The sequence below is a fragment of the Sparus aurata genome, chromosome 7 (genome assembly GCF_900880675.1).
Source record: "Sparus aurata chromosome 7, fSpaAur1.1, whole genome shotgun sequence".
Taxonomy (NCBI): Eukaryota; Metazoa; Chordata; class Actinopteri; order Spariformes; family Sparidae; genus Sparus; species Sparus aurata.
This window is the reverse complement of record NC_044193.1, coordinates 13,780,765-13,794,951: the sequence shown is the minus strand read 5'-3', so window position 1 is coordinate 13,794,951 and position 14,187 is coordinate 13,780,765. Positions and strand designations below refer to the sequence as shown.

Genomic DNA, 14,187 nt, shown 5'->3' with positions numbered 1-14,187 from the left:
AGTCCAGCAATGTTATGCAACGTTAGACCAGCGGATCCTTTTTAAAACTTGGCGCCTACATTACCCACAATACCGCTTAGCAACTAAGTGACTGAAGGCACCTTATCAGGTTACATGCAGCTTCCTCTTGAGCCACAAAAGGCCTTACTCAAATTTTTTCATGACCTGTAAACACAGTTTAATGTGTAAAATTGGAATTGGGGTTACCTTTTAATTGGTCCAGAAGAATGTGTAGCTTATAATGGCTAAGGTTAGCTAACATATATGTTAGTTACATTTAAGTTATTATTAGATCTGGGTAATATTATTTATACTTTATGAATCATCTTTAGCTGTGCTATGTCATACCACATTTTACCGCTCGCCATTATCTTGTAAAGTTGACCTCCGGCCACTTTTGTTTAGCAGAAGTTAAATAGGATCAGTTTGACTCCCAAGTTGTGACAATAAACCTTCTAAAAGAATAAAAGTCCTACATTTAAAATGTAAAATACCTTTTCCGGCTTAATACCCCCTCTCAGATACACCAAGCAGACATTTTGAGAAGCCAAGTTACCTAAATGCATCTGTTGGTTAACCTACCATCCCTCTTAGTTGCCAACAAAGTCACTCAGACTGCTGACCAAGATGTCATCCTATCCGGACCAATGGCTGATAAATCATTGATCATTATTACATTTTGACAGAGCCTTTCTATTTTAACTGGCACAGCTTTTCTAGCACCAGCAGCCCAGGAAAACTCACAGACCAATCGCATGCGTTGTAAATCACTCTGATTGATGCTACTCAGCCACTCAAATCTGTGTGTCTTGCTCAGCATTATGATTCGGGTCAGACACAAAGATGAGAGACGAGACGAGCGAAAAACAGTACTTTTAATCAACGGTGGACTCTTATATGTTAATTCTTCCCAGAAATCAGCTGATATGAGACCGTGGCGATTATTAAAAGTGGCAATGCGATGGCCACCGCTAGACTCAAATCTGATGTTGGGAACAGGAAATACAATATTTCGTACGCCACTGAATCATAATCCAAGTTAGAAATGATGATGTTCTGGACGAAATAACTGGACATTTTTATCATCGAGCCGTTCTATCAGTTTCATCTTGGATCTTAATGTTCTTTAGCCGGGGGGGAGGGGGTCCCCGTGTTAAAAATGAACAAATCTCCTGACTACACCTACGATATACTACTAAGAGGAGAAGAAATCACAGGAGGAATATAGGAGACTTAATCACAAAGTTGGCAGTGGAAAAGTATGCTAATCACACAGTCTGTTTCCTGCTTCTAACCTGAGCCGACCTGAATCACCTACATTTTATCCACTATTACTTACAACTTTTGGAAGTAGAAACCAGACACGACAATAACAACAGTCGTGATCACATGGATATAAAAGGACAAAAGACGATCGAGTGTGTTTTATGTAAAAGCAAGACACACACATAAGCTGCACTGGTCTCCTCAAGGCATCTTGTTCCACTGAAATGATGCCGCCACTGAGAAACACAATTACTTTTGGGTCACTGAACTAAGATGATATAGACACAGAATCCATTTCTCCACCGTCTGCATCTTTCTGTGTACGAAAAAAAAACACAGCGGACTCGTGTTGTGAAACATTTTTAGTGATGTGATCCTCAGATACTCTCCATATGCATCCGCAACAAAAAAAAAGACATATTCGGCCAATATTTGCACAAGAAAACACAGGAGCTAAAAAACCGAGGCGAAATGGAATCCAGCTGGACATCAGCAAGTGAATACACAAGGATAATTATATCCAAGCCGAGCTCTGTCTCCTTCTCTCTGTTCGAGAATACATAAATAAAAATGATCAGATCAGAGCTGCTGTATCTGTGACGGCGGCTGCTTTGTTAACCCTGAAATCATTGTACGCGCGCGCGTGTGTGTGTGTCCGCGTGCGCCTGTGTTTGTGTGCACGCTGATGTAAGCGAGTGGTGGCTGACCCCGCGGCACAAAGCAGCAATCTGTTCTCTGAGAGAAAGAAGAAACTGTTCTGGCGTCTGGTCTGTCAAGGCTGGGGATGTGTGTGAATAAAATGTGTATTCGTGTCTGCGTGTACTTTTACATGCACTTGCTCGTGTGTGTCTGCTGGCGTTGTGATTTATGTGCTCTCGCATGCATTTGGGTGGGCTCGCGACAAACAAACGCGTGTGTGCGTGGGTGGGGGTGTTGTTTGAACTCCAAACACGATAACCCACAATTTCCATTTTTTCCGCAGCTTTCCCTTCTCTTCTCCCAAAATAGGCTGCACTCTTTTCGTTACCTCACATGAATGCCTTTTAAATCTCCTTTGGAGAGATTTGGGTGTAAACCTGTTTCCAGTTGAAAAAGCTAAGCTGTGGAACCACGAACCTAAAAATAAAAGTCGTGTGACACTCGGTAAGCCTTTTATGGCATTGGTTCACAATGTCTTCGTCTGAAGGAGCATCGCTGCTGTGCCTATTTAAAAGAGCAGAGGTCAGTGAGCGAGGCCCCATGCCACCGTCAAGCAACTTCTACAATTCATTACTCTACTGCTAAGAGCTGCAAAGATGAAAGTAAGTCCTTTATATTACAACGGTGTAATCATTTCACTGAGGAGTGATTTTGAACATTCAACCCAATGTGTGCTTCTGGAAACCACGGATAAAACGAGAAATTTTGCAATAATTTATGCTGCAACTTTACATTTCTTTGTCTTCAATTTTCAACATTTTGCGTGACAATGCTGTGCATTATTCTGGCGGCTTCGCTGGTGCATTAGGGCTAAAAATAACTACTTTACATTACTACATTATTGATTTATATGCTGATTATCTAAGTCACATCTCCAAATTCCCTGTGTCTTTCCAACCAACAGTCCAAAACCCAAAGTCAAAGTCCAAAAGACCTGGAGGAAAAATGATTAATGGTGTGTATGCAATGTACTGTGCTGTGTACAGTACCTGTGATGGCGTGATGGGAGAAGGCCTCTACATAGGTCAGGTAGTTGTGAGGACAGTGTTTCTTAAGCCACTTGCAGACGTCCTGCTGAGTCCACAGCACCACAGGTTTGGACAGACTGGACAGAGTCGGGCTGGTGTGATACACAGTGAAGGCTTCGCCCGGACGCAACTGAAACAACACAAGAAGCAAACTTTATATCAACTATATGGAGGCACTGTGTGTGGGTGCAGTATTAGCAAGAAGAGAACCAGTGTGTGTGTGTGTGTGTGTGTGTGCGTGTGTATTTGTGTTTGAATTCCCTGGGGTAATACACGATGCAAGTTGGAACATTGCTTTTTTTATTTCATTGCCTTTTTTCGGATAATCACACTGTAATTTCTCTACAGTAGCTTACTTAAATATACAACATGCTGGATTTTCTCATTAATTTGAAATTAGCCGGGATGATGTGTGCTAATGCTTCAGCTCGCGACACGAAAATCCCTCCCGGTAGCGCGGCGAATCCATCGCAAATGTAGAACAATGTGCAGGGTGCAAATAAAGTCATGTAATGGAAGACAGCTTATTAAGGGTCTGTACAGCATTGTGGGTGGCCCCGAAGCGCAGGGCCCTGTGAGGAAAAAAAAGCGCACCTTGCATTTAACTGCTTGAAATCTTCGTAAAGGTTAGAGTCTCCCCCTCGTGTGAAACAAATGGAATTCAAGTAATGAGCTCAAATATTACCCAAATTAACAGCGAACATACGGTTTAAATGCTTGTAGGCACGGGAGGGCAAACAACTGCTGTTCTTTGATTAAAAGGGACGCAGGCAGTTTTTTTCACCTTTAAACCCCTAATTTAGGGAAGCGGATGTAAAAGCTGCTATTTCTCCCACACACGTGGCAGCTCACCCCTCTGTCGACAACATGCCCTGATGTGGTAATTACATTCCATATTGTGTCGGCGTAGGATTGTGGCTTGGTTTGGTCTCCTTCCAGAGATAATTTCTCCCGACAGCAGCACCTTCATTATGCAGTCAGTCAGCACCACGTTCCGAATGATTCTGTCATCTGTACCTCTGGACTGTGTGAGCGCACGTCTTTATTTCTCTCATAGTTCATTTTCTTACACATTCCCCTGACCCCGACCGTCGCCAGACAGCGGCTCGGCCCTTTCCTTTTGTGTCGCGGCCATGTGCGGGGAGTTAATACGGACATTAATAGAGTCACAAACAGTTCATATGGGCCGAGAACACAACCACTCCTTGTCCCCCCCCCCTCAGCTCTCTCTCACTCTCCCCCCTTCTCTCTCTCTGTCTCTCTCGTGGGACGTACTCTCATATCTAATCCATTCATTCATGCTCTGACTGAGCCAACTCCAACAACAAAGGCTTTGGCTGATTTTCAACAGAAAAACACAGAACTGCTGCCAAGCGTTCCACTCCATAACTGACTGCATTTAATGCGATTATGTATGCTGAAATGTCATACACACAAATGCAACTCGCGCACACTCGCGTAGCTCAACGTCCGACGCTCTCCCCGCTGCGTCTTGTTCATGGCGCCAATGACAGGCGCCCAGAACACCTTCACATGTCTATATGTGACAGACGCAGGTTTATAGCTGTTTACATCTTTGTCTGACACTGTAACGAGATCCACTCCCGTCAATTTAAACCAATCAGCCCTCTCAAGCTCTGGCTGATCCACCGGCTAAGTGCGTTCTGCTTTGTAGGCCTTAATTGAAAACAACTCCAATCGCTCCGCTCCGGTGTCTTTGTTCGTTTTCCTAATTGCACACATGCTTCTAACTCAACTCAATGGAGCACCGAAGCCATTTTAATAACCCAAATTTACTGCCGGCCCCCGTCATTAATTGTGATTGAGTTGGGAGCGAGTGTGGACAAGAGGGGATCAGAAATGCTCCCTAGTCTTTGGATAGCCGTAACTTGTTCCCACAGCGAGGCTACAGTCCTGCTGATTTAGTCCCTATCGTCTCGTCAGGCATCATATTGGCATATTTGATTAAATATTAGAATGAGCGGAGGCTGCATCGGCCTGGGCAATCATCAAAGGTGATACATTTATGAAGACAAATAGATCTTGTGCAAACCAAGTCAAAGGCAACGGGACCTGCTGTTTGCACTCCCATCACCAAACAGGAAAGGTGTTTGGTAATTTGGTGTTTACAATATTCTGGGCGGCACACAGCGTATGAGCATAAGGCCATCTCGCCTTCACATATTGTTCATTAAAGCAACATTTGGGGAAACACCCCAGAGGAGATCGTCACCGTTCTCATAGCTGTGCCGTAGTTATGATGCTGGAAACAGGGGAAAGAGCTTGACTGGCTCTTGTTGTAGACGGAGCCAAGCTTGCTGTTTCCTATGGCCTCCAGTCTTCATGGTACGCTAGGCTAACTGGCTCTCACGTTTACCTAACAAGACATAGGCATACTTCCAAAGTACAAATAAACAGGCCTCTTCAACTGCTTTCAAAACAATGCACTCTTTTCTTGAGTTTGCACAATTGAAAAAGAAACATTAGGCTGTATATATAAAAGTTTCAAGATTCACAATGATCCAGGCCAGGGACATACATGTTTAAGACAACGCACTTTAAAATAGCGTTCACATGTTACTAAAAAGATGATGCAAGCGTCTGCAATACCTTATCTTAAAGAGTGACAGAGCTACATGGCATTGCATCACCACAGAAGCAATAAAATAAAGTGCTTTTAGATCCGCTGAGGCATAATTTAGTAGCCATAACAATTCTGGGAAATAGATACAGATCTCTGCATATTTCATGACACATATTATTTGACAGTTATTTTACCGCGCAGTGTGTGTCACGAGAAAAGAAAATGAATGAACTACAAAAACAGAATACAGAAAAACGACGAAAAGAAAGATAAGACGGTGCGCGGGGGGAGTGGTGGTATTCTCTGAGTAAATAATGGCCTTCGCCGTCAATAAACCAGACAGAAGGGGAAATGGAATGATAGCTTCCCATCATCCTCTCCTTCTCTCCTCTTCCTCCCTCTCTCCTCCCCGCGCTGCTCCTCGGCCATCCATCAGACTGTATCTCCTCTGGCCAGTTCTCTGCCGTCCCCATTTACTCTTTTACTACCTCCCCCAATCCCTCCCGAGACCTACTTCTGTCCAGCGGGAGGAGCTCCCTCACTTATTAAGTACAGGAGAGGTAGGGGCAAAGGCACAGGCAAAGGGAAAGGCTGTATGTGCAGCGGAAGTCTAATGAGAGGTGGAGGACAGAGGGGATGAAGGGAAAGAGGGGAAGGTAATGGGTATGCGGTGGTATGTTGTAGTCAGCAGCAAAAAACAAAGTCCCCCTAAAGTCAGGCATATTTAACTGGTGCTTATATAACTTGGATTTAACATGGATATTTGAATATGCCTTTTCTCATGTTTACATACATTTTTATCAAATTAAATTTAAAGGGGCTCATATGAGAAATGAGACATTCCCCTTCTCTGTCGGTCGCCTGTACAAGCCTGTGGATGATTTGTTTGAGATGTGTAATGCTTTTTGTGAGGGACTTGGATTTTTTTCCGCGACAGTCCAAAGGATGCACTGGAAAAAATGCCACTTCAAAAATAAGCGAAATAAACAACGAATACCAGGTGTTTTTTGCCAGTAAAAAGCCAATGCAAAAAGTGAAAATGATCTAGGATTTCCCTATATCTCACTAAAAGGTCAATTGTTAGGGGACTGTGTCACATATTAAGTGTTCGGAAATTATCTGACTTTAAAGTAGACAAACTGCTAAACTTGGTAAGACAGTGCAACAATAAGTAATGTATCTTGCTAACGCAAAGTAACGACCGGCTTCCAGCACAGCACAGAAGTTCTATAGAGCCCCATTAAAAAATAGCTCTACTGTGTATTCAGGGAAAAAGGTCTCACATCGCGTTACAACAACTCATCACTAACAGAGGGCTGCTACAAATTGTTACATAAAGCCACTTTCTATATGTTTGAATCAAAGTGTCAAAACATTCAAAGATGTACTGAAGGCGTCAAAAGAATGTGACGAAAGACGAGTTTTGGTGTCAGGTCTTAAAAGTCTTTGTATTGTGTTGTACAGATATCTACTGAAATTAGAATGCTAATCGCTAGCACCGTCCTTTCCTAAACTACTCAGAGCTCCTAGTTCAGACCAGCCTCTGCACGGCTAACTGAGCTAAGCAGCTAAGTGTTAGCAGCAGTTAGCAGTAACTCTGGTTTAGAGTACGAATTCAATGCATGGCCAATTCTTACACTTTGCACCTATGCAGGTGCAGGTATGAGGAGTTGTTTGTATCATGTGGCCATGACCAGGCTAGCTGTTCAGTATGCTCAGTATGCAATCTAGTTGAAGCTTCATAGTTTTATATCTTGGTGTATATGTAGATATGATCTCTCTCTAACTCTCTTATAGTCGCTGTGTTGAAGGAACAACTTCTCTGTGTTATTGCTTCCTCACATCCTTTATCCTCTTCTTACTCCCCATACTCTGACTTCCCCTCTCTGCACTACTCTATTGATCATTCTGTTTGTATCCTCGAACAGCTTATTTGTCCTTCCCTGCTTACTTTGTTCTATCATGTCTCTCACCCCCCCGCTCCCGTCTTGCTCCTCATAAATTTTATCCTCTGGCTGCCTGACACTATCCCTCCTCCCTCCCCGTCCTCCCTTTTCTTGTTTCTTCCCTTCGATTGTTCTTCTGCCTCGACTTCTGTGCACTGAGCTGCTTTTCGTCCACAGAAGGGCCTGTGTTGCCCTCTCCGTCTCCGTGTTTTTGTGAGTGTGTGTTTGAGCCCTGCCTCTCTGTGTTTCTGAGGCGGGGGATTAGCCAAAAGTCAGGGGAGCGTGGGGAATCCTTAAAATTCACTCTTTGTGACCAAAACGCCTCTCTCTCCTCCTGTGCCCGTCTCTGTCTCTGCACATTCACACCCTGCTTGAGATTGATCAATGATGCCGCGCCAATTAGCGGTCTGAAATTCGAACGTGTGTGTGTGAGCGAGCGAATCTATGTTTCATAATCTGCACGTCATGTACTCTGCCTCGCACCTGCCTTTCCCTCTCTGCATCTTTTCTCGCTGTCACTTTATTTTCTCCACAGGATACTAAACACCCCTCCTCTGTCTTCTCTGTGTGCTCCGCTGTCTCACCTCACAGCTCTCTCTGTCTATCTCTCCATCTACTGTACCCATCTATCTTCTGTCATCATAGAGTCAGATCTTCAATCTGTCTCCCCCTCCCTATCCCTGAGACCCTGACAGATCCTGACACATGATCCTTTATATCTTCTTCACACCTCTCTGCCTCTCCTTTCATTTCACCGTACCTCTCATCCCGCTCCGCTTGGCAAAATACAAAATCCTCCCCCCTTGTCCCTTGCAGTGTCTGTAACCTCACTTAGCCCTCTTGTGTCTCCGAATGCTCCGTCTGGCCTTGTACACATGTGTGTGTTTGAGTGTGTCATTGTGATTCTGAAAATGTCTCTTTTCTGAGCTTCTACTTGACTCCTCCTGTGCAAAAGAGTGAGAGAGCGAAGCATCACTAAGTGGCAGGACTAGGACAATACGGGCTAAAGCATTTCTGCCTTGCAGCCCAGCACTTCTTTTTTTTTTTTTCACTCTGCTGTGCCTTTCAAACCTCTGTTCTTCACTGCATCATCACTGCACCAGCTCGGCCGTCTGCTACCGAGGTTATGCTTCCCGAGGAAAACATGCAATCTGTCTTTAGTAACTGAAAGTAATGAAAAATTGCATGTTTAAAGAAATATTTTCATTTGCCTGAACTCTTCAAACTTTAATCTTAATTAAAGTTTGAAAAGTTCAGGCAAATGAAAATTTTGAGATCGCCATCGAAAAGCCCACGATCAGAGGCATATCGCCACTCACTCCCGCGTGCTATGATCTCAATGAGTGAACTGCTCAAAGACACACCCCAGATTTTCAGTGCAAAAATAATCCTTGCTGCCCACATGTCCTAATTCATTCTGTCACCCATATTCTTTCATTTTTCTTCCCTGTGTATTCTTCGTGTTGTTTTCCTTGTGTTCCCGCTGCAAATCGGCACACGACTTGGACTACTGGGACTGTATCACTCCCATGTCAGGTCTCGCCTGTGTGATCGTGTAATGTGTTGATCACAAACCAAATCATTGGACAAATTGAGCTTCTGACCTGACGATGTTGCAACGTCAGGAGACCAGCATAGGGATAAGAATTCATCCGGAAGGGGATAAAATTATCAAATTTCACAGTAATACCATCCAGTAGTTAAAACATTTCACTCAAAACCCCCAAATCTCCTCACCATAAAGGCACTACAGGAAAAGTCAGGGCATCACAGCAATCAGTAGGGATCATCCTCTGGGCACCATGAACTTCTGTACAAAATGTTGGGCCAATCCTTTCAGCAGACATTTAGATATTTCAATGTTTTGACTTGCTGATAGCCTTATGGTGGAAAAATCACGAATCATCACAGATCGGAGGTCTCATCCTTTGGGGACCAGGAATGCCTGTGTATAGTTTCAAGGCAATCTATCCAAAAGTTGTTCAGATATATCAGTCTGGATATCATGTACACTACATTATGTGACATCTTGTTGATGTTACCGCACATTTGGGTGAGTTTGTTAGCTTAATGGCATAATTCAACTACCAAAGCAGAAAGTTCACAACAAGAGTAACTAACAGAGGATTCCATGTTCTGATCCATTTTGGTGGCTAAAATAATGAGCCCGACCGGAGACAACCACCTTAAAAACCTAAAGCGAAACATATTGAGTTGAAGGGGTGGTCCAAGTTACAAGAATCCGTGTTGTGTATTTGTGTGTTTCAATCTGCCCGGCTCGCGGCTTCGCGACGGTGACAGCTGAAAAGGTCAGCCACTGTGTTCTGTAATGAGGAGGGAAAAATAATCACAGACTGCTCTTTCTCATTCGCCCACCCAGCATGGCAAATTAGAGAAATAAGGGCCTTACTTCCTGTAACAGTCTTGGTTCTGATGTTGGGAAAGAAGGCACAGTCGCTGCTGTTGCTTTCTAAATTGCGTCTCTGTTATTTCACCTATTCCCCAGTCTCATCTAAAGGTTCACCCGCAATCTGTGTGTCAGACAGCGAAATGAGCCGACCGCAGACCCCTCCCCTCACCCCATCTGGCTACCCAAACAACAGCCAATTCAGGGATAGCACAGAGGGTGCGCCAAGTACACAATGAGTCATTATTTGGAAAAATCCCATTAGCGATACGTCTGCCTACAGGTCCACCTGCAGCAGTGTAGCAACACAAATGAGTATATAACCTTTATTCTAACAAATCATTTAGTTGGCTGTTATAAAGTCGGTGGCTGCCGGTGGCATCATTTCGCCCATTTACAGAACAAATTAACTTGATTCAAGCACCATTTTCTACATCGCTATTGCAGCAATGAGCCTTATTACCTCCACCAAGGAAGTCGTTTTTTTTTTTGCTTTTGTCTGTTTGTTGGTTGGTTTGTCAAGGCGCCGACCCGCTCATAAGGAGCAATTTGCTCAAATATACTTTGAAGGGGGACCTGAGGAATCAACCCAGCGACCTTGTGATTGCTGAACTACCAGCTCTACCTTCTGAGCTACAGCTGCTCCTACAAATATTGCATGTACTGATCAAATAGGTACATCTGCCACCATTTATGCGTCCCCGTACTTGATCAGAACGGTGTTTTATTCCTTAAAAGCCTAACCAGGGACAAGAGCTGCAAATAAGCCATAGATAGAAAGACTATTAGCATTGCACCAGTTGCATTTTATTTAGATGAACGTCCCTGTCAAATAAACTGATAAATAAAACACGCGGGGGATGTCTCTGACAATGACGGCCATGTTTTCACACACATGAACATCAGTATATATCTTAGGTTGATGTCCTCCCTGCTGTCACTATCTCGCGCTCTCGTCTCCACCGACTGTCTGGTCTGCATCCTCATATTTGTGTGTGTGCGTACGGCAGTTTGAATAGCGGCGCATAATGTATTTTATTAGCTTTTCTTAAACAGATAACGACCATTCCCCAGGTCCCGCCTTCAATATGGAGGCTGAGCGGTGTTTCACTTAACTGCTTGTGCACACATCAGCTGTAATGAGGGAGCCAGTGTAATGGAGAATAATCTAATCAGCACTCCTGAGAGTACGGCGCACGCAGACACCAGTCCACACAACCTGCAAACACACGTGCACGCCCATTAATGCAGATTCCTGAAAGTACGTCTGTGCAAATGGACAATGCAAAATTCTGTGAATGCACATGCGCGCGCGCGCGCGCACACACACAACACACACACACACACACACACACACACACACACACACAAACACATCAGAGAGAGCTGGACCGCTCTCCCAGTTGTTGAATAATGCATAATGAGGCTTGTTGCCACAAGGAAATGATAAGCCTTACTTCTCATGGTATAGAGGAGGTTTAATTATCCAGTCTGTGTGTAATCACATGGAAACAGCTTCCCACTTGTCTTTTATTAAGCCTTTTATAGCTTTTATAGCTGAGGGGGCACTCTTTTATGAATTATTGAACAATCCTGCAGCGCATATGTACATCTTACAGCCCTACAGTAGCCAACTTTCCTTAACGCATAGGAGAGACTACACAAATGACCTCCACCGGGCTCTCTGTTCCCTTTCATGTGAGTAGAAAGGAAGCTTTTGTGTCATATGCTGCTTTAGGTCAAACACAGGCAGAATGCCTTAAAATAGATTTATTTTCCTCCTTTTTTTGCCTCTCTGGTGCTACACAGATGGGATCCCATTTTGCACAAGAACGATGTGTGCTTGTAAATGATGCGCTGGCTGCCATTCTTACATTATACTGCTGAGACATTGAGCCACCAAGCAGGCATTTCCTCAACAAAAACATAACCGGTGTCAGCTGTGTTATGCTGCGCTTTGGGGATAAACATGTGGGATTTTTTCAACAGAAAAGGCACAATCAGCTGTGTACTCCTGATTCTATTTTCTATACAGTTTGTGCTCCTTTGTGCATGCAACATTACGTCACGAGATGGTGAGGTAACACATCTCTTACCTCTCCTCCATTACATAACCAGCTTCTCTCTGGTGGTTAACATGACAGTCTCAGGTGAGACCGGCCAACGTTTGTACAAGATAAAACCATTAGACTTCCTGTTACCGCTGAGATTTGACAGCTAGACGTGCAGCGCCAACGCTGATTCACTAAATGTTCTGTTTCGTCTCTCGGATGATAACAGATTATCTGCCTTATCTGCCTTTTTTTCCCCGCACCCAAGTCAGGACAGCTTCATCACACCTCTTCTTCTCTGACACACTTAGAGACACGCTGCTTTGAATTTACGAAGCTTTTATGACTTACCAGTTAATTTACGCCAGACGATATTAAATTACAGCAAAGCCCCCCTCGAGGGAAATAATGTTTTCTCAACTAAGCTGCTAAAAATACTCAAAATATTTGACTTTGATGTAATTTAAGACAAAACCGTACTGTGCTATTAACTGGGTTACAACATTAACTAAGTTGTGTTATACTTGGTCAGACACAGTCACTATAGTTAGAAATCATTTTATATCCTAATGAGAAGAAATAACCAATGAAACAACACTGATTTGAGTTTTATTTCATCAGATCTTTTAGTAGACATATGATGAGAAACTTTCACGATTCCTCTAGCTTTCAACTATATATCCCTTTGCTTCCGTTTTATATAGAAGCTTCATCATGTGCTCGACAGAAAAACACATTTTGACTTTCTTGAATTAATCTCGAGAGCTGGAACACAAATAACGATAAAGTACTAAAAATTCAAAGCAAAATAGTAAAAAATACTAGAAGCTAAAGAAGAATTGTCCAAAAACATTCATTTCGAGGGGAAATTATGCCTTGAAATGACAAACAAAAACAACACTAGCCGAATGTGGAATTGGCTGAACTGACCCCAAGCAGCTGCAAAATGTGATTAAACTGGAAACTCTTTAAATAGATTGTGTTAAAAATAAAGGCTTGTTTTCTTTTTCTGTGCTGCTGTGATTGCCCAGTGGCTTGAATTTTTTCCCTTTGAAAAAAATCAGTGACAGATTATGCACAAAGCACTTCACAGCAGGGAAACCAAGTATGGTCTGGGCCTCAGAAGCTTTCTTCTCTTTCCATGTTTTTTTATGGTCTAACCTTCCCAATTGTGAGCTGTGTCTCTCAGACGGAATGACTTATTTCCTAGGCGAGGAAGAAAAAACACATTTGAAAGTCATTCACATGCAGGGAAAAACCCTTCTCCACACCGCCTCTGGTCTGTTTGTATGGACGTCCTCATACCTGGATGCCCTCTGTGCCGGGCTGCTGCAGCAGCTTGACGGTGCGTGTGTGTGCTGTCTTCTGGCCGCGGCCGTCGTGCCAGGTCAGGTTGCTGCCTCCGGCGCGACGCGGCAGCTGGTAGCTCAGCTCCTCAGCGGACAGCGTGTGCTCCAGGGAGGCGCGGCAGAAGCTGAAGCTGGACGCCGCTGAGAGGAAGAAGAAGGAGAGGAGAGGAGAGCAAAAAACAGAATGAGACAAGAAGAGTGACTTTGTATCATCTTTGTTTGAGACGTGTGCATGAACTGAGCAACAGGAGCATTACAAAAAAAACAACAACTACAAAAATAAATAACTGATAATCCCCTTAGAGCTTAACAGGCTGCATTCACTCTAGATTACATGCTTTGTGTACTGACTCTCATACCGCTACAAACAGATGGCTGTTTTTGGTGACAGTGGCGGGCAGAGATGCTGATCTCCAATTACGGTGAGTGCATATTCACAGAGACGGCGCATGATTTTTTGGAATTGTGTCTTTCCTGCTAGATTAGCCCCGGATTATTTAAATCCTCCATCATGAATATTTGTTTGGTTTTTCTTCTTCTCCCCCCCTCCATTTATCCTTTTCTCCTCCCCTCCCTGGGCCGAGCGTTAGCTTGTGAGACAGCGAGGCAGGACAAGTTGTCAATGCGAGGTCAGAGTCCAGCTCTGTGAGAGCCACGGGGCATCGTCTGCAGTTCATGTCAAGTTGAACAGGCTACCCATCGTTGTCGGTCATCTGTGGGAGTTGGTTTGTAAAGCGGGAGAAAACACAGCCACCGCTCCCCCCCTTATCTAAAGTAGGCACCGATTCATCTTTAACGTGAATGATGGAAGAGGATTTGACTGCACATCAGGCAGACAGAATGGAAAGGAGACAGTA

General features: G+C 43.8%; 1 protein-coding gene across 2 annotated transcripts in view; it reads right to left on the bottom strand.

Annotated features, from left to right (window-relative positions):
* Positions 1 to 14,187, bottom strand: part of LOC115585825 (sterile alpha motif domain-containing protein 10-like) — a 53,212-nt gene that overhangs the window by 16,587 nt on the left and 22,438 nt on the right. For both annotated transcript variants that reach the window (XM_030424480.1, XM_030424481.1), the window contains 2 exons: positions 13,287 to 13,471; positions 2,955 to 3,123 (listed from right to left, as the gene is read on the bottom strand). In XM_030424480.1, coding sequence (XP_030280340.1) covers positions 2,955 to 3,123; positions 13,287 to 13,471 — 354 coding nt within the window. The remainder of the gene's footprint in view (positions 1 to 2,954; positions 3,124 to 13,286; positions 13,472 to 14,187) is intronic.